We start from the raw sequence: 26,761 nt of genomic DNA, 5'->3' as shown, positions 1-26,761 counted from the left end.
TGTTTGATGTAATGTGGCTCAGTTATCTTACAGTGAAGAGAAACTTCAGTGACAAGCAGCCGACAACATGACAGCAGCATGAAATGGGATATAGTGTATTTCCAGGCGGTGACACTCACTTGATTGGAGTTTCTAATCACGTATAAAAAAGGTCACAGTGGAGCCTGAATGCAGCGCGCATCATTTCCCAGAAGACATGTGTGAGTGACATGCTTCCTAAAGCTCTTCATAAGCTCCTTACAGTTTACAGTGCTCATAGCTGTTGTCGTCATTGTTGCATTTGAAGTGTGAGGATGAAGCAAAGATTATGGAGCATGTAAGTTCACATGTATACATCTGTTGTGTGTACAACGCATGTAAGACAAGGCAAGGTCAGGCAAGATTATTTATGTAGCACAATATTAAAACACAGTGCAAAAGAAACATACATTTACTGTAACATTAGGGCTATCAATTGATCTGGAAAAGTGTAGATATATTTTAAAAAATTGCCAAATAATCATTGTCAACAAATTCCAGCTTCTCAGTTTTAAATATGTGCTGCTTTTCTTAAAAAAAAATTATCTTGTCAAAACCCACATTTGGATAGGTTTAGGGAAATGTTTAAGAGTTTGTTCGCTACCCTTTGACATAGAACTGTACTGTAGAATGATACCACCAATTGAAATACATTTAAAACAGTCAAGATAATACAAATTACAACAAGCTAAAATAGAATAAGACGGGTACAAAATACAAGAGTTCCAGATATGAGTAGTTTGATTGAAAGCTAAATGTTCTTCAGCCTTGTTTTAAAGACGTGTGAGTTGCAGTGGACCTGTAGTTTTCTCGAAGTTCCAGATGTAGGCACAATAAATGAATGCTGCTTCTCCATATTTCGTTTTCACTCTGGGGACAGAAAGCAGACCTGTCCCGGACGACCTGAGAGTTCTTCACAATGTACCAGAAGATCAGAACAAACCATTCAGTGCTGTCTTAACACAGGAAACCGCTATAAAGACCTCAAAACTGGAGTGATGTGTTTCTCAGAACTAAATTCAGATGTTCCTGTTAACTTTCCTTTAGTGTGATCACACCTCTATCCTGTCAGCAGGGCTGCAGCACACGTCATGTCCTCAGGTTCCCCGGTGTCTCTGCATAAACAAATCCCCCGGTGCCCCTGGGGATTTCATCCCAGAAGAAATTCGCTGTCACCTGCTGTGCGAAGGGAAAATAACAATTGTCGAAAACATGATAGCTTCGTCTGCAGCACCCTGCTTGCTTAGCAGAGCACTGGACCATCATTGTAAGGTGAATCCATAAGACCTTATAGCTGGGCTGCCTTTACAGCTTTATTACTGCATGTGCTGGTGCTCAGTTAGTGGGGTTGTTCATTGCTCTCAGACTGTGGAAGCTTTGAACTGCAGGTTAACTATTCTTGTAAAACAATAGCCAAACACATTTTTCAGGTTTCCTAGTGCATATAAACATTTTTATAAAACGCTGATAAAACAGCTGTGATCGATGCATTTGGTGAATCTTTCTCAATCATTGAAGTTTCTGGAAAACAAAGAAGGGGACCTGTTGGTTGCAATAATCACTGTAGTGTAGTTTAAAGCTGAAACTCACGCTATGCAGATTATTTACTTGACTAACTTGTTAGACTTCTATGTCAAAAGAAATTTAAAAAACGAAAACATATCCATCTTTGTTTTTTGACCCGAGCAGCTCAAGGCTACATTAGCCGCTACGCTTAACGCACACTAATTCTGATCAATCGATCACTATGGTTTTCCTTATTGCTGCAATGCATGATTTTTACATTATCATTCTATATGCTGATTATTTTGTTGGACTACTATGTCAAAAAGTATTGAAAAAACACATCTTTATAATTGAGTTGCTGGAAGTTGTTGTTAAATACTTTTTTTGACAATCATTTGTGGACTATTTGCTACGGAATAGTTGAGGGGTGAAGACAACACGTTTTTAAATATAACAATTCTCTGGATGTAGGTTTTAAAAGAAGTGATCTTACATGACTTTTATAGAAAGCCCCTTATCTCTTCTTGAGGCTAGCAGCTCAAGGCTAGCAGCTCAAGGCTACATTAGCCACTACTAGCTTGACACCCTCTTATTTCTGATTAAACCAAAGATGATATCTCTGGTTTTGTGAATGGATTTTCATCCGAAATCAATGGACTTCTCTTTCAAAAAGCCCATGATATTAGAGATGTTTTTGTGACTCTTGTTAGGTTACATTTCCTGGTGGTAAAAAAGTATTATTAGCTTGATCTGCATCAGAACAGCAGCTGTATCCCTGCGCCCGTCTAATGAGAGCAGGACCATGGAGGATTCGTGTTGTCCCGTCTGTCCCGGTGGGCTCAGTCTTACCTGTTGAAATAATGATGCAAGCCGTTGCCTGTGTTAAAGTAGCATCAGGTAGTATGTTGCAATCCCCTTCCTCGTCTTCAGGGAGTTACTGTCATAACATTTGGATTTCTCAGAGGTACGTGTGTCTGTTGTGTTCTTTCGAATACTAAAGTAAGTTACCACTAGATATCTAAGGTTTATTCAATAACAAATCATCTCTCTGTAGTTTAGCTAGGATCAAATACTGTTTCTTGAATATGTTAGGGTTAGGGCGAGTGTTCTTGAAAATGATGTTGGGAAATATACTCTCGTATTCATTCGAAGCCCAACAGTAAGATTCTTAATCTATTTTTATGAATTTTCATTTTAACATGACGATCACAATGTATCTACAATATGTATCCTTCATTTTTCAGGACATTGCTAGTATCAGCTGTCAGACTGACAATAACACAAATATCAATCTGTAAATGACAAATAAATATTCAAATGAGAATAGCTGTAATAAGACAACCAGGCCAGTCACACCTTCAGTTATGTAATGCTGTTGTCATCATTGTGTTCGTTGTTTTGAATGTTTCCTGTTTTTAAATATATATTTTCTCTCGTCTTGTTTTACTTTCTGTTTTCCCTCCTTTCTAATTGTTTGCCCCAAAGATGTGCTGTCCTCTCCATCTGTGTCTTGATAATGTAATTAGTCATGTCTCTATATATGCTTGTCTGTCTTGTCTCGTGTTTCCTGTCTTCTCCTTGTGTTTCTTTGTGTCATCCTGCTTTGTCTCTCATGTGTGTTTGCTTATTTCCCTTTCTTTTACCTGGCCTGCTCTTTAAGTTTTTGTATTTTTTTGGCAACAGCTTTAATTGAATTGAATGGCTTTTTGTTCATAATATTTGTAAACGTGCCTCTCTTCCTTTATGCTGCATTTGGGTCCTGCTTTTCATAAGCCCTGATGGAAACTGTATGAATCAAAAACATAGGCCATGTGTGTCACCTCTTTACTGCTACTCATTGGCACGTACACTCTAGGAAACCTTCATATAGTGTATACACACACACACACACACACACACACACACACACACACACACACACACACACAAACACAAACACACACACACACACACATACCATGTATAGATTACTTCAGGGGACATTACATTGACTTACATGCATTTCCTGGAGACTTATCCTAACCTTAACCATAACCAACACATGCCTAACCCTTACCCCTAACCCCAACCATTTTGTCCTCATAAGGGAAGCCAGTCCCCACACGTGACTGTATAACATGGGCGTCGCAGGGAACATGAATAACCCCATCTCTCTGTGCTCATGTAAACACCATGATGTCCAGAGACGCAGTCAGTGTGTTTTACTGGAGCCTCAGTTCGATAAGAGATTATTTTCTGAGTTCTTTAACTAAGGTACTATCTCTCAAAATGGTAATGTGCATTATGTTTTAATTATACTTATTATCATTCAGAAGCTTTTTGTGTGTGTTTATGTTTTACTGAGTGCTTATTGGCAATTTCCATCCCAGTATTCAGTTAAGCCCCTGTCACACTGTCCCGAAATTGACACCCGATGGACACACGATAAAGGAAATGTTCAAATTCGGCTCTGATCGTAGCAACATCGGGCCATTCGTGAGGGCATCTTAAGCCATCGTATGACCGCCGGTGGAGTTTCTCAGGCTCCGGCAGCAACTTCGTGAGCGGCAACTTCGTAAGGCACTCGTGAGGGCATCTTGTCAAGTCGTGTCATCTTCGTGTTATCATCGGTGCATTCACCCTCACTCTGATTGGGGCGAATGCCCGATGGCACCGATGATAACAAGATGCCCTCACGATGGCCTTACGAAGGGCAAAATTGACACACGAATTCAACACGAAAATGAACCTTCGCAAGGTCCTTCGGCAATTTTTTGGCATGCCAAAGATTTTGCCACTGCTCACGAAGTTGCTGCCGGAGCCTGAGAAACTCCACCGGCGGTCATACGAAGGCTTAAGATGCCCTCACGAATGGCCCGATGTTGCTACGATCACAGCCGAATTTGAACATTTCCTTTATCGTGTGTCCATCGGGTTGTTTTATTGCACAACAAAATCATGTAAACATATTATGTAAATAACCCAATTTGTGTTCTGTGAAACTAAAAAGGATATAATATATTATTTTGAAGGACAGTTGACAGGGAGTTGTTGTTGTTATGGAAACAACATTACGGAGAAAACGTAATATTTTCTACATATAACGACGGATAAAGTAAAGAACAAAGTCTGAATATATCAGTACAGTATCATAGTACTGTAACATAATTGTTTTTGTTACTTTCGTTGCAGTTGTATGTCTTAAATGTAATGTAAATGTTGCCTTCGTGTGTGGTTCGGGGCCATCTTCGTGCGAAATTCACAATTCCATATTTGTGTGTCCATCGGGTGTCAATTTCGGGACAGTGTGACAGGGGCTTTAACTATTTATTTTCTGTGCACATAGCTAATATTCTACTGCTTGAGACTTTGAGTCTTCAAAATGTCCAATGTCACAGACTGGGACTTACTTTAGAGTCAGTTGTATTTACATTCAGTAGACTTGTTATGATTCAATGTGAAAGAGTATACTGCTCAATAAATAATTATCACTTCACCACCTCTCTTGATATCTAGGCGCTTGAGAGTGAGTCAGAGGCAGAACACAGTGGAGAGAGGTTCGTTGCTGAGGTGAGTGATGAAAGGGAAATGACAGTTTAGAGTAAATTGTGATGTGGACTCTCATCCCAGAATGTTAAGGAAATCAGTGGAGATATTGAACAGGAAGCATTTCAGTCAAAGGGAATCATATGACCAATATAGACAGAAGAGCGACATTTATTTGAACATTTAAGTCAATGATACCATTCCTAGGTGAACTTAACATCGGTATGGAGTCAGATCAGTCTCAATATTAATAAATGCTCACAGAAGGATTCACAAATGTATTTTGCGATTTATATATAAATGACTCTCCACAACAATATCTCTCAATGCACTCACAAATATGTATTGTTGTATATAAATGTACAAAAAATGGGCATTTAAACTGCTTTTTATTAATTCAAAGACGGCTCTGAATTAATAATCAAATATATTTCCTTTCTTTACTACTGGATGAAATTACAAAATGTACCCATCATTTTCCTCATGCTAGTATAGCCACATAAAAGTATCAAACCACCTTAAAATGCACCAGAATACAGGAAATCTATTTTTTTTCGTGGGGGAGGACCCCCACACCCGCCATTAAAAATGTCCCCCCCACATTCAGGATGCTTCCTACGCCCATGCTGTATAAACAGATGTAGGTCCCCACAAGGAGAGTAATACTAGGTCACACACAGACACACACAGACACACACACACACACACACACACACACACACACACACACACATACATGCATGCATAGCGCTGCATTCCATATGCAGCTATAGGTGTCATCCTTTATTCATTCAGCAATGGGCAAGAACAACAAAACAGTGACCTGTGCCAGAAAGATGTTGAATGTCTAACTCAATATGTAATGTTGTCATTACCACTGACACACAGTTATGATTTAAATCTGACCTACTTCTACTGTGCAGCTTACAACTAGCTTATGTCTTCTAATGTAACCAAGACATCCTACCTGCTCCTACAGTTAGCTTTAAAGAGACAATGAAGTAGAGTCTGGGTGCAGATCAGGCTTGACACACCCCAGTCCTGATGCACAAAGGCAGAGCGCGGTGCTGCTTTCATGCACACTCACTCTCCGTCTGATAGGCCAATGTCAGAGCACGCTGGAAATATATGCTAATTACTGTCTGCAGAGTCAAAGGGAAGGGGAATGGATTATCTCAATGTGGCTACATCACAAAAACCACCACACCTTCAAGATTTCCTTCAAATGTGCAGTCCAGTCCCCCTCCTGTGTGTCACTGTGGATCAGAGGCAGCAGGAGGAGCTGAGCGGCTGTCAGCCTCTGTCTTTCTCAAAGCCAAGCGCATTAATGGGCTGCCAGTGTGACCCAGCCACACTCTGTAGGTCTGTACTACACGATAACTGTGTTTAGGTGCCGACCTAATGGTGCCGACCTCTATTTTCTAATGGGGAAAGACCTTAAAGGGGCACTCAAGACTGCAATCTCTTGTGCGCATCTCCATTAAGAGTTGATGTTTCTCTTGTGTGTGTGTAGCGTCCCTGCTTTGCCCCCACCCGAGGCTCTGAGACACAGAGCATGTGCATCCTGTCCTGTAAAGGAAGCAGTTGAACAGAGGATTCTGGGAGCCTGGAGCAGATATGGGAGAACTGAAACACAATGGGAGATGTCAGTAGTTTAACTGAGGCACGAGTTGCTTTTTGCTCGTCTCTGTGCGGAGAGTTCAAAGATTCCCCTCGCAAATCAGAAAATGTGTGTATTCTAATAGGACCAAATTGTGTGTTTGTTTCTCTCAGTTGACTTTTGGAGTCTGCGACCATGTTGTTATTTTTGTTCTGCTTGAGCACGCGTCTCCATAGCTCTGTATTTTAGGAGAAGCGGTTCATGTTGTGTTTCACCCTGTTTGATGCGACCCTGCAACCCCTTCTTCTCATTATTGTAATACCACGCCGTGACGCCTGCAATCAGAGAATGACTCCGTCTGGGAGAGGCCGAGGGTGAACGCTTTTGTTGCAAATTTGCAGCATTTTTGCAGCATGTCCACGTCCCACTGCTTTGTAATTGGGTGATTAAAAATGCATATTGTTGTCACAGTGTGGCACTACACGATTATTAATATCAAATGATGATGCTGATAACATGCAGAGGTGGGAAGTCAATAAGTACTTTTACTCAAGTAGGCCTACTGTACTTAAGTAAATGTTGAGGTACTTGTACTTGAGTATTTCCATTTAATGCTACTTCATACTTCTACTCCACTACATTTTAAAGGGGAAATAATGTAGTTTTCTCCAAATAAACTAAGAGTCCTAATATCTAAATGCTTTCTAAAAGTCAATCAGAACTTTGTTTGTCTACAACTGAAAAACGCCACTTGATGCAACAATATTATCTAGAAATGTCACATATATAAATGTCATTATATTGTAGCGACCCTGCATAGGATGTCCAGGGTGTCACTCAGGCATCCCCCGTCTCTCTGCCAATCATAGAGCTGCACAGTGATGCTGGTTGAGGTGCGGGCCTGTGGTTGGGGGAGTGGACGGGGGAGGGCGGGGAGTTGTGACGTAGACACTGCTATATATATATATGTGTAGGGGTAGGAGTTAGGTTAGTGTGAGGCAGAGTCCTGCACGGGTCTGATTTTCAAGACCCGCTCCCGCCTCGCACCCGCGACGTACAATACCGAACCCGCCCCGTTACCCGCACATATTGCTAATTAGTTTCGCAACCCGACCCGACCCGTCGGCACAAGATCCGCAACCCGACCCGAACCCGCATAGCCTATGAGCAGTGAACACGTGCAATTATTAACACACGCAGTTGCATATTTGTCTCAAAAAGCGTGGGATGTTGGTTATTTTCTCCAGGATGACACCAAAAGCCTCCCAGACGTTGGATTTCGCTCTGGAGGAAGTGTTATTGAAAATGCTGTATTCTCTGCTAGAGAGCTTCACCTCAGCCATTTCGAATGTGGAGAATGTACACAGCAGCAGATTGATGCGCTGCAGAGGTTACGATTATGCGCGGTCCCGCGGGGAAGAGGTCTGAGGATTTAAACATTAAACTAAATTATTATTATTTTAATATATTTATTATGCAATACCCGCGACCCGACCCGCATCATCTTTGTTTTACCCAGAACCGAACCCTGAAAAAAGCGTTTGAAAAAATACCACCCGCGAATCACCTTTTTTGCGGGTCACCCGTCGGGTACCCGCGGGTGAGGTAGAACCCACAAAGTGTACATGTACCTGTGATCATCTGTAAAGAACAAGAGTTATTAAAGCCTAATAACGAGAAGCCTGTTTCCGACTCACCTTGTGAACGTTACAATATACACACATAACGCAAAATGATTCGTTTTTTACTTTAAGTACATTTTGCTGATAATACTTATGTACTTTTACTTAAATACGATTTATTTATTTTTTGAAAGTGATTGGTATTTTTGGTCTAGTAAAGCATCTGAATACTTCTTCCAGCACTGCCGACATGTTATGATGCCAAAGTACCCCGATCAGTGTTTCCGCCAGACCAGGGCTGAGAGGCCGTCCACCCCGAGAGCGGGGGGGATGCATTTTTGACTCGAGCCGTCCCTTATAGATACTGTCTTTTTACGTTAGTGAGCCGGATCATTTGGCTCGGCTCTCTTAAAGTGCCGGCTCTTTCGGCTCCCAAACGGCTCTTCATGTTACCACCGTTTACCACGGAGCCTCAGTTTCGCCGCTGCGAGGCTCTGGCACTCGCAGCTCACGCGCGTGCTCCACTAAAACCCCCCCCGCTCATCGCGTCCAAATCGCGCACGTTCCGTGTTGTCCTGTAGCAGGCACCTTCGATGTCGGGGAAACGACTCGGAAAACAATCCCACCAGACTCTTTTGCCCCTCCAACAGAGGGATGTCCGTGTACTTTTTCCTTTTCGTCATTTCAAGCGATAAAAACTCTCGATCTTCTCTCGAATTATTAATATTTTTGGACGCCCTCGGCTCGCGTTCAGGGCGTCCCGAGCTGAATAAAGGCGTCAAATGACGGCAAGACGCCCCCCCTGGCGGAAACGCTGACCCCGATGTAGCAGTATAACTGTTGTATTGACAGAGAGCTGCTTGGTCCGTGTAGCAAAATATTTGTTGTTACTTCATCATAGCCTGTATCCATATGTATTGCTTTTAGCAGTATGAAGACCCCCTCCAGGGAGTTTCAGTATCTGGTTAAGCTCTGGGAGGCAGCAGGAGGAAGAGAAACGAGCCAGGGCCTGTATGGTGTAGAAATTAATCACATTAAATGAAAAAAAAAGAGACATGGGTGTTTTTTTCCGCTGGCTGACGTCAGTAACTGTAACAGACACATGAGGCCTGCCAGTTGAAGCAATCATTGAGTGCAATTGCTCCACTTTGCAGTGACTTTGTTCTGCTGCATTTTGTTTATCTACCCTAAATCAGCTGGCAGCAGATGATGGCATGCTCATCTTTTTAACGTTAACTCTGATGATGCCATATTTACAAAGCTGGAGAGACATCTACAACAATTTAGACTGAAATGTGCATCTGAAGTGTAGCTTTGAGTGGCATCCTCCAATCTCTAATGGACGTCTTTATTGGATGATGCGGTCTCATTTATTTGTTGGATTTATTTGACAACATTGAGGAAATGGACTCATTTGATTAGATGATGCACTCACCTTGTAAAAACAGTTATATGATGTCCTCTGTGGCTCTGAAGGAGCTTTTCAAAGTCTAAAACATAGCCCAGATGATGTCATCAGGGTTAACTCGGCTTGGGATTAGAGATATTGTTATGCCTGTGCGACAGCTGTGGCCAGTGCCAATATGTTTTCATGTTTTCTCTGTCTGTCCGTCTGTCTCCTTCTCATACACAAGATATTTCAGGAATATATATTTTTTTAATATGGCAGAAACATTCATTTGGATTTAAGGCTGACATTATTAGGAATAGCTGGTGAAAGTTCAAGGTCACTGCGAGTCTCTGGTACAAACGCTGCAGATTTACCAATTGGAAATTTGAGTGTACCATAAGATGCATTATGGGAAATGTAGGACCTGGCATTTGAAGGAAACCCATATTTAAGAAAGTCAGGATATTTCTGTCTTTGACCACCTTTTTCATTCTTGGCAGAAGTGAAACTTAACAGAAGTGCAACACCACATAACAAGACTAAGGAACATTGAACTTTTAGTTATTTTTCTATATTTATACTGATACTGCATTTAAAAAAAAATATGAAATGACTTCCTAAAAACCCTAGTAACATATGATCAGACAGAATACACTCATAACTGTATGTGTGTCCATCCACAGCTTTTTGTTCCATCTCTGGTCATAAATGATAATAGACTCTTTGGGATTCCTGCCCACCATCTTTGCCGCCGTCATCCATCTTTACAGTATCACAAATCAGTCTGGGCGTGATCTTAACTGTGTAATAAACGTCCATGTTTGACTTGCACAACTTGTTCAGTCTTTGAATATTCAGTGAGGGCTGTCCTTTGAAGCTGCTCCTACGACTCCTTTTGTGAGTGAAGCAGCTTTATTCATCGTGACTTATGCAAAGTTATCTTTCACCTAAAGGGGAAACCACAAATAACTCTTCAGGGTCAAACCTCCCTACAATATATCTCATTTTGAAAATAACATTTTTCATGGACCAAAAGTAGCCCTAGACTTTAGAGTTATGTTTAATATTAGGTGAAAGATCATTGTATATTGTTAGACGTGGAAAGACCTTTTGCAACACTAGTTGATGTGGTGGACGACAGGTGCACACACGCTACTACAGCCCAAAACACATAGGCTACATTCGGAGAGATGCGATGTACTTTCAAAAACAATGCAAGTGTTAAAACAAAAATACGCCAAAACAAATGCAGAAACATCTTCACTAACTTGACAAAGCATGTGCAGTTTATTAAAAGTGCTGCAAACACAAAAGCAAGAGGCTCAACACACAATAGACAGGGTTCATACACTTTTTCACCAATGATTTTCAATGACTTCTCCATGACCTTTACCTAATTTTCCATGACCAAAAACATTACTCTTTCTCAGCAGTTCCACTGAAAATGGTTTCTTTGAACATGGAACAGGAAAATAAGGTCTGCAAATGAAACATTTTGTGCCTATCTAAAACAAATCAAATATAGGCTTACTAGCTTCTTCACGCTAAAGCAACTCAAATCTCTCACCAGCAAAGTTCCTCGTCAGTTAAATGCCATTTTACGTTTCATTACTATACGATACAGTATTTATTATCATTATCGGCGATTAGCTCAAATATAAATTATATTTGATGCAAATTGAAGTTACATTTCCATGACTTTTCCAACACTTTGGGGAAAATATTGTTTTCCATAACTTTTCCAGGGCCTGGAATTTGCATTTTGAATTTCCATGACTTTTCCAGGGCCTGGAATTTGCATTTTGAATTTCCATGACTTTTCCAGGTTTTTAATGACCGTAGGAACCCTGGATAGAAATGGGGATGCTAAAAAGTGATGCACACAGCTAAGACCGGAGCACTTGTTGAAGTTCGGGATTATAAAGTTGGCCCTCTCGCAGGGTTAGTCTCTATCAGGAGGAATCATGCAATCACATTGTTAAAATAAGCATACAACTTAACATTTAGGTACATTTCCAATGATAGTTGGCCAACTTTATTATCGCGAACGCCAACCAAGCCCCCAGGAAGTGCGCCGGAGTCTGATGAGAATATTCGTGCTGGTCAAACGGCAGTACTACACTTCCTTTAGGTTGCTGGGCCCGGAAACACTTTTTCCCATTGACTTACATGGGGAAAGAGTGGTCTGTAACTCGTTGGATAATTTTTTTTAAACTAAATAAACTACCCAGTATGAACACTTGTATAGCCCTTATTAAAAACATTCGTTCCTCAAGTTGTAAAAATGTGCTAATAACGTTATTCTGAGAGTTATTTCCCTCGGCATTATGAACGCGCATCTAACCCACGGGACCGCGCCGCCCCGGCACGTTCATGTTACGTGTTCAGCACTACATGAGTTTCTCTTTACCCATGGATGCACAATAAGAACGGACCATATCGCCTTACTGCCATCCCACGGAGCTGTAATAATGGATATATTGCACATGTTTGCTGTAATTCATCATTTGTAAAATATTATACTACATGGGCTGTATGATGTAAATCTTGTACCGTAAATGTTGTATTAAATAAAGTTAATATTACCGACGTAGATTAACGTTCCTGTAGCTTCTTATTGCACTTGCAATTGTTTTAGTTACTTGTGAGCTACTTAACATGAATAATCACAGTTACTATCCTTTTACTCCATCACATTTCAAAAAGAAATAGGCTATTGTTATTTTAACTCCACCACAGTAATCCATCATCAGCTTTACTTTTTAGATAAAGTCACTCACAATTGATCATAACAGGCTTCAACATATACATGTTTATATATTACCAAGTGGTTTCATGTACAACCCACACAAGTATCATGCTAAATGAAGCTCTGTTGCTTGGATATCACTAGATCCTGATGTCAGCGTAATATAAAAGTACATAACGATTGATGTGTAACTTAGCATAATTTACTAGCTAGCCGCTAGCTGCTAACTGCCGCCTCGTTAATATAAATCCAGTACCATGCTGTCATGAACGCGCGGTGCTGTTACGTGTACGTAAATTCACGTGCTTAATGTGAACGAGCCTTTTGGGCGGCGTGGTTAAAGTTGAGCATGTTCTATGAGTGCACATACGGGTACTTCTCAGGCATGCCGGGTAATCTGTGACGTTTCGCTCTCTCAAAAGTTGGGCCATTTTGTCATCATGCGCCATTGAGCAACTCTCATAGGAATGAATGAGGCCCCGCCTCCCACGCTGTATCCAGTTCTTATTATACATCCATGACGCCAACAAGCACTGCGGTCCAAGCTGTGTGCGTCACATTTTAGAGTCCCCGTTTTTGTGCTGTTTTGAGATTCTTGCAGCGTTTTGTTTATGCAGCGCTTTTAGTAATCCCTGCGCTTGTTTCGTTACGTTTTTGAAAGATTTCTACATGCTGTGCATGTGTGTTGTCAAGTTGGTGAAGATGTTCTTCATTTGCATGACACATTTGCATTTTTATATTAACATATTTATATTGTGTATTTATATTTGCATCGTTTTTTTAAACCGCAGCGAGGTACTCTTAATGTAACGTGGCCGTCCAAGGCCGTGGCGCATTTCCATTACAGTTTAGGACCTGGGGTAGCAACGCAGTGTAGGCGGGGCTCCCGTCGAGCTCCCGCTGGATTTTATCATCCCCAATGAGATGTAGGAACGTCGTCACCTCCTCGGTCGACCACGGTGTGCTTTTCTTCGACGTTGCCATTTTTGTAGCTCCTCCGTTTACAAAATGCTGTATATAAAAATGCTGCAAGCTTGCTTCTAGATATATATGCGACGCTAGGGATGATCTTGCGCGCGATCTTGTGACGATTCTCTCTGACCAATCAGAAGTCGAGAGCGTTGACGTCACTAGTTCAGCCCTGGCCCTGATAGAACCACGATTTTATGCGGCCGGAAAAAGCCGGTGCTACACTATATGGAAAGGCCACCAAAAACAGGCCTGGCCGCTTGAGGACGCTTAAACGGGACTACCCGCTGCAGTGGAAATGCGCCATAAGTGTTTTGGGCCATTGTAGCGCATTCGCCCCTGTCAGCCACCGTAAAAACTAAAATTGTTAATTTAAGCTCATGTGCTAGATCGGATATCTTACAAAGAAATAAGGCAGATTTCCTGTTGCCATGGCAGTGATTCTATTTATTGTACACTTTGTCTCGGAGATGTCCTGTTTTTATGCCAGGGACCATTGTGTAACCCATCAAATCAATGCCCTGGATGATTGTGTGAAGAAGGTTGGCCAGCTGTGAGGGACATCTCATTATGTCTTCGCTCTCTGCGGCATTCTGAAGCACATGTCGTGCCATGTTGTCGATGGGTTTTAAACATAGAAAGAGAGCAGGTGCAGTCATAGTCCAAAAGCGCTGGAGAGGAAACAAACACAAACAACATGCCTTATCCTGCCTTGAAGTGTCCCTTGTCCCTGTGGACCTCTGCTGTGCCATCGCTCTGTGTTCAGCTCAGCGGCCAAATCCTAAACCCAAGGCACAAATTATGCTGATCAGCCGCCTCCACTGCCTCTCGTGGAGTCACTACCTGCTCCCTTCAGCCAGCAGGAGGAGAGGTTCATGCTGAGGTAAATGGCCCAGTAGCTATGGGAGACGAGGGCATCCTCCAATAATGTTTTGTTTAATTGCTAGTCCCCTAAACGAAAGGCATGTTTTAAGCTCAGCAGGAATATAATGTATGCCTGTCAATTCTACTAATTGCAAAGTAGAAGATTAGGTCACAACATTTAGTTGACTTTGTGGACTGTATAACGAAGCAAATGTAGTTCATGTGATGTCACCTATTAGTTTGAGGGCTATTGGACTTAAGTTTGTCATTCAAGCAGTTGCTGTGTTGTTGGTTTTTAACCAGAAGAGTGACTTGTCAAACCCAAGGTATCCCTACCGTCTAGCATTCCCTACTTACCTTAACCCTCTGAGACCCACATAGGACATTTCCGTTTTTGTATATTTTTGTGTTTTGCCTTATAAATTGTAATTTATTTGCAGTATAATCAAGTTTTACACATCCCAGAAATCAGCACAACCTCAGCTAATGATATATGTCACTCATTAGAGACTTATATACACTATAATAGGGGATATTTGCCCATAAATAAACCGAGCTTGCATTTTTGACTTATTTCATTAAAAATAATAGGGATGCACGATATTGGTTTTTTGAAACCGATACCGATAACTTCCTGCTTCTCAAGACCGATACCGATAATAAAAAAAAATGTACGCCACTAATTATTTTAACGCGATTAACGCATGTGTATTTTTTGTCCTCGGCCGCCCCGTAGTTTCAGAGCACATCGTGTTTAAAATACCATCTACAAGCTGATGCTGACAGCCCCGCTCCTGTCGCCCGCTTGTGGCAGACCACACTTCCACGCTCACCGGCAGGCACCGACTGGCTATCTGGAGGACCGGGAGGGTGTGTGTATGTGTGGCCCGAGCGAGCGAGAGAGAGACCTTACCTGCATTGTTGTTGTTAGCATCTGGTGCTAGCTAGCTGCGCTAACCGATATACGGAGCTGTTTAAATGAAAACAGAGGAGCGACATTTCGCCACAACTGCGCCGAGCACTTGACTTTATGCAGGAAGCCAGACAGTGGGACATTGTACGAAAAGTCAGCACACTCAGCACGGATAGTGCACAACATGATTGCAGCGTCCAGGCAGCTCCGGTTCGAGCATATGCCTTGAGTTGCACATAGCTCCAACGCCCATACCACCGACGACATGTTTGTTTACTGTCCTGGCTTCACGGCCGCACACCATTTACGTCACAGCCAGGCACGAGTTAGGGAGCGCTGGATTTGTGAAGAACTCCCCTCTTCCTAAACCACTAATACCACAGTACTTACAAAACGGGAGGAGCCGAGTGAAAAACAAGCGCCCCTCATCCCAATCCACCCACACCGCAGTATTTTTTTTCCTTTTTTTTATCCAAAAAATATATTGTATATTATCGGGGCTATTAATACTGGTATCGGGTTTATCGGGATGACGTCATAATTCCTAATATCGGACCGATAATTATCGGGCCGATAATTATCGTGCATCCCTAAAAATAACTGCTAACCATAACATTGAAAGAAACATTCAACACAGACATTTGCACACATGTATTATCATTGTATCAGAACTGATTAGAAGATTGTAACTTAATTAGTCATGCCCATTATTTTGGGCAGTGTCCATGGGCGTTTTCTTGCCAGGAATTGTAATTTTTTGAAGACTACACATGATATATATCATGGCAGTTCCTGTCCACGATCACACATGGCATGCTGAGCAGATTCGTCTGAATTTTCATCGACATCGTCCCCTTGAAAAATCAGCTCCAAAGCCTCAGCTGTAGTAAACTTCCTTGCCATACCTCAGTCTACTTTTAAGACACTAAAATAACATATTCCAACTTTTATTTAGTTTTCGCGCGTGGAATTATACCGGCTCTCGTTTCAGTACACATAACAACGGAACCGACTCTGAATCAGACTCCGATTGGCTGTGACTGCATCCACTCAGAGTGTCCGATTCAGAAACGTGACTCTTACACTCTTATCGTCCCAAACAAAGATGGTGGATGAGAATAGATCATGGATGTATAATAAGAAGGCAATTCTGCTACAGCTTCACTTTTCAGACGCTTTCGTTAGGGTTAGGGTAAGGCTGGTTAAACTTCAATAATGTAATTTATCAAGAAGTTGGTTGCTGACATACTGAATCCAATTCATTCAACACAGCTACTGAAAGATAAATGGAGGCATGAATTATGAAAAATATTACGTGACAGACATTCTGTATTTCCCTTACTTTACATGTGGAGCACAACATGCATTAGCAATTACAAACAATGCTACATTTTAAATTACAGGACACAAGGTTGTAAAATGAAGTTTGTTCGGTCGTATTATTTCTGCATCATCACATTCCTTATATCTCTGTGAGATTATGGTGGAGATGATGTCTGTGGATGAATTATAATACTTCTGTCAGTGAGTGTGACAATCAAGAAAATATATTTTTTAAGAGGATCTCAAGACGTCAAAATGTGTGTTTGACTCATTTTTTAAATACTCAAGCACAATGATATGACATGGGGGACACAACGGTTGACATTTAAACTCCAACAATGTTTTATTGATTTTAGCAGTCTGACAGTATTTTTCCAACATGATGCTCTACTTCCTGTTAGTGATAAGTCTCCCCTTCAGCTGGTTCCTCGATGGGTGAAATGTGATTTGAGAAAAGGATGGTTCTCACCTTATTCCAGAACATTTTGACCCTAAGTGTCATGGTAACGGCTCTCCCGTACCATTCCTGTCAAACTTTGACATCATGTCATCCGTGAATGATGGACTTCTATCTATAGCTCAGCAGTTTCCTAAATCATTACAGTATACCTGTTGCTAGCATATAGCATCCTGTTTTAACTACTTCTTTTAAATTCTATTTTATCATGTTTTATCACCACTGTAAAGCGTCTTTGAGCACCTGGAAAAGCGCTTTGAAATGCAATGTATTATTATTATTATTATTCTACGATAATAATATTATGTGTAACTATTAAATTACATGTCTTTGTAATGTATGTATCAACTGATCGATTGTTTGCACCTTTGCCTATGTTGTATCCCATTTATCCTGTCAAATGTCTTTAATTGTCTTTTTTATAAATGGTGTTGTTTGTCAGTTGGTTAGCACAATGTTAATGAAGGAAACACAGAAATGGGTATAATTTGCTTTAATACCCAATGTGCACCACAATTTGTTCAGTTCATTAGCAACTCAAGATGTCATGTACCTTACTGTAAATGGTTAACATTTATTTTTGTCCTTGTGGTTGTCATTAGTAAACATCTCTGTTGCTTGTCTACGGATGTATAATTACTCATGGCAACTCACCCTAGTGTCTTCCAAATCCCTAGTTGAGTATTCAGACCTCATCCGCTTGAAAAATGGCCATCTCCAAAGACTCCAGATAATTGCATTTGTTCGCAACCTCTGACTGATCCTGTCGTCAATTCTCACCTTAGCGTGATATAACTCTATTAATTTCGCTACCCTCAGGAGGTCCAAAACGCTGTTACAAAACCGTATTCAAGTCTCATTTAAAGTAATAATTCTCTTGTGTTCTTTATCCACAGATCTCGTGTTTTCCTGGATCTTTAACGAGTACCCGACATTTGTGATGCAGGACACTCGGCGCTTCATCTCCCAGGAGACGGGTAATCTGTACATCGCCAAAGTGGAGCCCTCGGATGTTGGAAACTACACCTGTGTGGTGACTAACACCGTCACAAAGTCCCGAGTGGAGGGTCCGCCCACTCCTCTAGTGCTCCGCAGCGATGGTGAGCCATGCTTTTTAACATGCAAACTAACCAACTAAAACTTTAACTACAGCTAAAACAATTGTTGGCCTTGGAATTTGTTCCAGGAAATGCACTGGATATCACACTGTTTCTCGTAATCTGCTTACAGTAGCCTTTCATTGGTATGTTTATTTAAATGCAAATGTCGCCTCCTAATTGTATCAAGTTGGTCTAATCAAATCCATGCTTTTCCACATGATTACCCCTTTTCCAATGTGGATGTTAAGTTCACATCTGTTTTTGATGTCTAAGGCTGGAGTTTCAGGTTTCAGCCTTCCAAAAATGTTTTGTCAGATGCCTGAAAAAAGATCTTTGGTTAAAACAAGTTTACGATATTTTCACTTTTTGTTCTAAGACATGAAATACGGCAGTAATGACTGAATTTCTGAAGCTCCTATGACTGAGACAGCGCAACTTTATCACATTGAGTCCGCCTTTGGCTTAGCGGTGATGATCTGTGCGACCATGTAGTTTGTTTATAGTATTACGTATAAAAGTGTTGTTAATATGGGAAGATTATCTTGCACAACAAAACATGAAAGTATTGTAAATATTATTATCCAATATTACTGGGTCGGTCTACAAAAGTACGTCATCAGTGCACCACACTTTTACGTCGAAATTGCTAAACTTCGAACATGACAGTTTCCATTTTTCATTACAGCACTTGAATCTATTGGAGCATTATTCAAACCACTTTTTTCAACAGCATCAATTCAAAACCCTTAAGATAATCTACACTAGCTACTGATGGGATACAAAGTGTGTAATGCATAAGTGGGACCAGTTTGGTCCAGTTTAAACAAAAAAGGCTTGATGGTACAGAGTGGTTTTAATGAATACAAATTAAATCCAAAGGTTAATTATCTATTTCTCTGCTAATTTCAGCATGTCCTTTAACATGTGGATGTGATGCTTTAGGCTGGCCTTATCAAGGCACTCTGGAGGAAAGGTCACTGTCAGCAAGTCATCTAATTGTAGGCTTCTGTCCTAGAGAGATGCTCCATATCTAATGTAATGCAGCAAAATAAATATGCAGCTAAATGTTATATTCATTAGAAATGTCTTGTATGGTTTTCGTCTTCCATTTATTCCAGAAGCTGGTTTGGCTGATCCTCAAATCAGCAAAACATAACCAAAACATATGACATAAGGCAAACATTGTGTCTAGGTAACCCTGATATTCATTTGATTACAACTCTTGTTAAAACAGGACATATTATGACTATTTTCAGGTTGGCACTTACAAGGTTACTCATTCATTTTCTTCTTTGGCACAATTTCCTTGCATCACAGTATGTCCATTTGCAACATCATTATTGAAAAACATTTAAGAAACAATGAAACAGACATTCTCACATATTTTTAATCTGGGAATAAACTTTGTATTTCATTTTTAAGACTTACTTGTGCACGAAAGAGTGCTTTAGTCTAACCTTATTCAGTCATGGGACCCTGCATCTCCTATATGATGGTGACAAATCATATTCAATCATAGGCGGCGCGTGAGGCTCAGGTTTGGGAAGGCTAAATAACTTTTTTTACCTGACGGTTAGTTAAGATAACTCAAACATATCTAGGGTCTGTTGAACTAGGTTCGTAGTACAGGGCACAGGTGGCTGCATAGCAGCGCTAATGTCAAAGACACAAACATTATACATTATGTTTTTCTTTTACCAGGATGCAGTGACAAAAATATTTAGTAACGCTTAGCCTTCCCTAGCCTACAGTACCCGCCGCCCCTGTATTCAATGCATGTGACATAGGATTGAATATGAAAACATTACTGCGTCGTAATATTTAAACATTTTAATACGTTCGTAGGCAATCAGATTCCCACATTCATGAGCACAAGCACTGGAATCTTTCATAATATTTAAGAAAACATCTTGCTTGCAAACATTATTTTAGCATTTAAAATCTTTTAAATTAAGAAGGAATGTGGAGAACATTTCCATTGCTTGACATAAGGCATTGCGAATAGCTTTTGCGATTTCAGAGATCGTTTTCTCAAGCTATCCCCTTCCTTATCTGCCTCCTTCTTTCCTTTTTCATTATACTTTTGCTTTTCCGAGGGAAGCAGAACACGAGCTTCACCGCGGTCATGGGTGTTGAGGTACGGTTGGAGGGGGGGGCCATTAAACAGGTGTCCCCTACAAAAGGTTATAGTATGAGACAATTACCCGTCCACTTCCACCTGTCTGCTTAAAATGGGTGATAGTGCTGTGGTTACATTCCAGTATGAGACAGAAGTGATAAGGATCTGAATTAGCTTTCACAGTCACACAGGGAGCCATCCTGATAACACATGCCTCGCCAAATCAATGAGATGAAATTGGCCTGTTTCCTCCATCTCTAGAGCTATTTGCAACAAAACCCTGAATTACAGCAATGGGGCGAAAACTATTGTTACACCGGTGGATGAGAGTGGTTCAAAATAGCATTGTATGCAGCCAGCTAGGAGGGATGAAATGACAATAGGGCTGCACTATTGAGATACAATTCGCAATATTAGAGGGAACGGTATTCACATTATCATTGAAAAATATATTTAAGTGATCATGCTGTGATTTGGAGGATCTCTACCGAACAAGGATGTTTTATTTAGTCTGCAGAATACAGTTTGTCTGCAAAACTTAAACCAGAATATTGCTCTTACTGCGATTTGGATATTGCATTAGTTCATTCTGCAACTTTGACCACATTTCGATAAATCGTGCAGCCCTATATGCCAACCATAACTAATTCATTACCTCAGTGTCATTGAAGGGAAAGACAATCATAGTAATGGTGTCAATCGGTCAATTCAAAAATATGTGTTGCGCTGATCACAATATATATATATCGATAAAATCATGATAGCACACACGTTTAAAATACTAGTATTAAGTTTGGGGAAATCAAAACATGGGTGGTAGTTCGATAAAGAAATCCAGGATGAACTGGTGAGAATGATCTGAGGGTTTTTTACTTCATAATCTGCAGGTCTCCCTTGAAAAAGAGATCATTGATCTCAATGGGATTTTACCTGGATAAATAAAGGTTTTGAATTGAATTGAATTGAATAATAACATGTTAATTATTTGCATGACATCGGACAGTTTTCGGACACTCTGTATAATATGTGCTACACATGGCATTTACTCGCATGGTAGTATTCATACTGCGATTCCCATATGTTCAAAGTTTGCTACACATATGTACATATGGTCTTCATACTGGGATTCCCCTATGTATAATGTTTGCAGAGATGGCAAAAGTACACACATCCTTTAATCAAGTAGAAGTACAGATACTTGTGTTTAAAAATACTCTGGTAAAAGTAGAAGTACTGACTAAACTTCTTTACTCAAGTAAAATAAAAGAAGTATGGGCTTTGAAATGTACTTCAGTAAAAAGTACCCATAACTCCCAGCTGTTTTAAAGAGTACCTGACCTCCCTTTATATTAATAGAACAATAATGTCATTGTTAGCTAATGAATGTTTCCATGCTGAACAACGGCAACATGACAACGTTTTCATTGGTCCCTCTTCTTTAGAGAAGACCAGGAAATGATGGATACACGGATCGTGTTCAAATCAATAGGCACGCAATGACTCTAAAGAATAATGACCACGCCACCAAACACACATTCAAACTAAAGGAACCAGCCTGTTTGGAAAATGAGAGAAGTAGAAAGTACAGGTATTTGAGTTCAACATGTAAGAAGTAGAAAGTACAGGTATTTGTGTTCAACATGTAAGAAGTAGAAAGTACAGGTATTTGAGTTCAACATGTAAGAAGTAGAAAGTACAGGTATTTGGGTTCAAAGTGTAAGAAGTAGAAAGTACAGGTATTTGAGTTCAACATGTAAGAAGTAGAAAGTACAGGTATTTGTGTTCAACATGTAAGAAGTAGAAAGTACAGGTATTTGTGTTCAACATGTAAGAAGTAGAAAGTACAGGTATTTGTGTTATAAATGTAAGAAGTCAAAGTAAAAAATCGTCAGAAAAATAAGTAGTGGAGTAAAGTTGTCACGGTTGAGTGAAGGAAGCAGGACCCAAATGGAGATAACTCTGATAAACCTTTATTTCAAGGATAATGAAACTAATACAGACAAAACAGAACACTCCCCGGTGAACTCAGTCACCAACAAAAGACGAACCAACACTGAACACAGGAAGAGACTAAATACAGGGAGGGGTAATCACGAGACGAGAAACAGCCGGGCAGGGGAGGAGAAACACAAGGACAACAGGTGAACACAATCAGACAACTAGACACACCAGGGAAACTAACGACGGGAGGAAAAACACAGGGAAAAGGACCAGACAATATACACGGAGGAAAACATGACAGCAAACACCCAAACATACAAAACTAAAAACGTGACATAACATGAGAATCGTGACAGAACCCCCCCTCAAGGGACGGATTCCAGACGTCCCTAAAAAAAAAACCCACAAAAGTCCAAAACCTCAAGCAGGGTGGGTGGAGGGGGTCTGGAGGACGGGTTTTGGACAGCGGAGGGCCCGGAAAGGATCTCGGGCGGACGGCCCGGGGGCAAGGCAAAGTCCAAGGTGGGGGTCTCGGGCGGACGGCCCGGGGGCAAGGTAGAGTCCATGGAGGGGCGAAGACCACAGCGGGCAAACTCAGGGGGCCGAGCATGAGGGCGAAGGCAGCGGCAGGAAGAGTCAGGGGGCCGGGCTCGAGGGCGAAGACCGCGGCTCTCAGGGGGCCGGGCTCGAGGCCGAAGACCGCGGCACTCAGGGGGCCGGGCTCGAGGCCGAAGACCGCGGCACTCAGGGGGCCGGGCTCGAGGCCGAAGACCGCGGCTCTCAGGGGGCCGGGCTCGAGGGCGAGGACCGCAGCTCTCAGGGGGCCGGGCTCGAAGGCGAAGACCGCGGCTCTCAGGGGGCCGGGCTCGAAGGCGAAGACCGCGGCTCTCAGAGGGCCGGGCTCTCAGAGGGCCGGGCTCTCAGAGGGCCGGGCTCGAGGGCGAAGACCAGACAGTTCCGGAGGCCGGGCAGGAAGGCACTGACGGGACAGCCCCGGAGGCCGGGCAGGAAGGCGCTGACGGGACAGCTCCGGAGGCCGGGCAGGAAGGCGCTGACGGGACAGCCCCGGAGGCCGGGCAGGAAGGCGCTGACGGGACAGTTCCGGAGGCCGGGCAGGAAGGCGCTGACGGGACAGCCCCGGAGGCCGGGCAGGAAGGCGCTGACGGGACAGTTCCGGAGGCCGGGCAGGAAGGCACTGACGGGACAGCCCCGGAGGCCGGGCAGGAAGGCGCTGACGGGACAGTTCCGGAGGCCGGGCAGGAAGGCGCTGACGGGACAGCCCCGGAGGCCGGGCAGGAAGGCGCTGACGGGACAGCTCCGGAGGCCGGGCAGGACCCGGTGTCGGCCGGACAGGAACCAGAGCCGGTGGGACAGGCTTCGGCAGGATCCCCCACGGAAGAGGACCAGGAGTTGGCAGGACCCCCGGCGAGACAGGTAACGGCGGGACCTCCAACGGTACAAGACATGGGATTGGCAGGACTCTCAGCGGGTCCTCCAACGGAACAGGACATAGGGTTGGCAGGACCCCCGGCAAAAGAGTCGTCGGCGGGACCCTCAACGGGACAGGACACAGGGTTGGCAGGACCCACGGAAGGAGAGTAGTCGGCGGGACCTCCAACGGCACAGGACATAGGGTTGGCAGGACCCCCGGCAGAAGAGTAGACGGCGGGACCCCCAACGGGACAGGACACAGGGTTGGCAGGACCCCCGGCAGAAGAGTAGTCGGCGGGACTTCCAACGGCACAGGACATAGAGTTGGCAGGACCCCCAGCGGAACCTCCAACGGCACAGGACATAGGGTTGGCAGGACCTCCGGCAGAAGAATAGTCGTGGGGCCTCCAACGGCACAGGACATAGAGTTGGCAGGACCCTCAGCGGAACCTCCAACGGCACAGGACATAGGGTTGGCAGGACCCCCGGCAGAAGAGTAGTCGTGGGGCCTCCCACGGCACAGGACATAGAGTTGGCAGGACCCTCAGCGGAACCTCCAACGGCACAGGACATAGGGTTGGCAGGACCCCCAGCAGAAGAGTAGACGGCGGGGCCTCCAACAGCACAGGACATTGGGTAGGGACTTGAGAGGGAACTCGAGAGGAGACTCGAGAGGAGACTCGAGAGGGGACTGGAGAAGAGACTCGAGAGGGGACTCGAGAGGGGACTGGAGAGGTGACTCGAGAGGGAACTCGGGAGGTGACTTGAGAGGGAACTCGGGAGGTGACTTGAGAATTGTCTTGAAAGGGGACTCGAGAGGAGACTTGAGAGGTGACTCGAGAGGTGACTCGAGAGGGGACTTGAGAGGTGACTCGAGAGGGGACTTGAGAAGAGACTTGAGAGGGGACTCGAGAGGTGACTTGAGAGGGAACTCGAGAGGAGCCTCGAGAGGGGAGTCGAGAAGAGACTCGAGAGGTGACTCGAGAGGTGACTTGAGAGGGGACTCGAGAGGAGACTTGAGAGGGGACTCGAGAGGTGGCTTGAGAGGTGGCTCGAGAGGAGACTCGAGAGGGAACTGGAGAGGAGACTCGAGAGGGAACTGGAGAGGAGACTTGAGAGGGAACTGGAGAGGAGACTTGAGAGGGAACTGGAGAGGAGACTTGAGAGAGGACTTGAGAGGGAAGTCGAGAGGGAACTTGAGAGGGGACTTGTGTCGGTCGGTACGCCGACAGGACACGGGGAGCTGGCATCGGCTGGAGAGCCAGCAGGAGACGAGGTGCTGGAGTCGGCCGGTACGCCGACAAGACTCCGGGAGCTGGCGTCGGCTGGGGAGCCAGCAGGAGACGAGGTGCTGGAGTCGGCCGGTACGCCGACAGGACTCGGGGAACTGCCGTCGGCTGGAGTGCCAGCAGGAGACGAGGTGCTGGAGTCGGCCGGTACGCCGACAAGACTCTGGGAGCTGATGTCGGCTGGGGAGCCAGCCCTGTAGCCGAAACTGGTGTCGGGCCCATGGCTTCTGGGGCCGGTACTGAAGCCGGAACCATGGCTGCTGGGGCCGGAACTGAGGCCGGAGCCATGGCTGTGTCGGCCGGTTCTGTTGCCGGAACCATGGCTTCTGGGGCCTGTACTGGAGCCCCAACCATGGCTGCTGGGGCTGGAACCAGGGCTGGAACCATGGTTGCTGGGGCCAGTACTGGGGCTGGAACCATGGCTCTTGGGGCTCGGGCTGCTAGCTTGGCCTTGCCTTGTATTCAGGCGGCTCTTAGCAGCCGCCTGAATACGCCGTGGACCTCCATAAGCCAGACGAGTTCCAGAATACGACTCCTGGACAGGAGCAGGAACTGGGGCAGAAGCATGGGTTGACTCCAGACGGAACACACCGAGACGTTTGTAGTCAGCAGGCTGGAAATCACACACCCAGAGGAAGTTCAAAATCCAGCCAGGTAAGAATTTCACCAAGTCTGGTTTCTCCATAGCCAACCGGTGCGCCTCTACCTGAGAGGCCTCCTTCTGCAGAACACTGGACGCTCCCTTCCACCAATCATAGCAGCAAGCCAAATAAAAGGAAACATGTTGTAGTTCCACCTCAAAAGGATCATCTGCTGGGTCCATTTCTGGTTGGTTCGTACTGTCACGGTTGAGTGAAGGAAGCAGGACCCAAATGCAGATAACTCTGATAAACCTTTATTTCAAGGATAATGAAACTAATACAGACAAAACTCAGGTGAACTCAGTCAACAACAAAAGACAAACCAACACTGAACACAGGAAGAGACAAGACTAAATACAGGGAGGGGTAATCACGAGACGAGAAACAGCCGGGCAGGGGAGGAGAAACACAAGGACAACAGGTGAACACAATCAGACAACTAGACACACCAGGGAAACTAACGACGGGAGGAAAAACACAGGGAAAAGGACCAGACAATATACACGGAGGAAAACATGACAGCAAACACCCAAACATACAAAACTAAAAACGTGACATAACATGAGAATCGTGACAAAAGTACTGATACCAGAAAAATGTACTTAATCACAGTAACGAAGTATTTGTACTCGACTACTTCCCACCTCTGAATGTTTGCAACACAGTAAGATCGTTTGGTGGAATTCGTACGACCCCCCTCTGTATAACGTGCGCTACACAGAGCATAAGCTCAAATGCTAGTATTCTCTCTGCTGCTATCATATTGCGGGCACTATCTGTTCTTACAGTGCTGACCTTGTCCGCTATAACCCAGTCCTGTGCGACTTTGAGAAACTGGCTAGCACATGCTTCAGCAAAAAGCCTTTCCTCCGATTTCAGCACACATAAAGCGAATGCCATTGCCTTTTTTATAGATCAGAATGCCGTTACACTGAGGTAGTTATAGCTTCTACTGATGTCAAGTCAGTGCAACACATGTGGCTTGTGCTATTTCCTTCCCTGTCTTTGCCTATTCACTGCCATGCAATCTAAAATAATAATCTGTGATGAAATTAATGGTGGAAATTGGGGTGAAACTTTTAAGCGTTAAGGTTTCCAGCACTACAAAATACGTGTTTGCTTTTTTAATGATTATCAACACTGCTGTGGTGATTCATGAATACCACAGTGACACATTCCAGTCTTGTCCTTTATCCAGAGGATGCACAACAGCAATATTATAATCCACCAGAGCTGCCTCCCCCGAGAGAGAATGAGATGCTTTGTAGACACAGAGAGGGTCCCCCGGGGGGTTTTATAGGCCT

General features: G+C 43.5%; 1 protein-coding gene across 2 annotated transcripts in view; it reads left to right on the top strand.

Moving 5' to 3' along the window:
• LOC117532968 (contactin-4-like) overlaps positions 1 to 26,761 on the top strand; it is a 203,317-nt gene that overhangs the window by 102,303 nt on the left and 74,253 nt on the right. For both annotated transcript variants that reach the window (XM_034196589.1, XM_034196590.1), the window contains one exon: positions 17,833 to 18,036. In XM_034196589.1, coding sequence (XP_034052480.1) covers positions 17,833 to 18,036 — 204 coding nt within the window. The remainder of the gene's footprint in view (positions 1 to 17,832; positions 18,037 to 26,761) is intronic.

This window comes from Gymnodraco acuticeps, unplaced genomic scaffold, assembly GCF_902827175.1.
Source record: "Gymnodraco acuticeps unplaced genomic scaffold, fGymAcu1.1, whole genome shotgun sequence".
Lineage (NCBI taxonomy): Eukaryota > Metazoa > Chordata > Actinopteri > Perciformes > Bathydraconidae > Gymnodraco > Gymnodraco acuticeps.
This window is presented reverse-complemented; position numbering and strand designations above follow the sequence as displayed.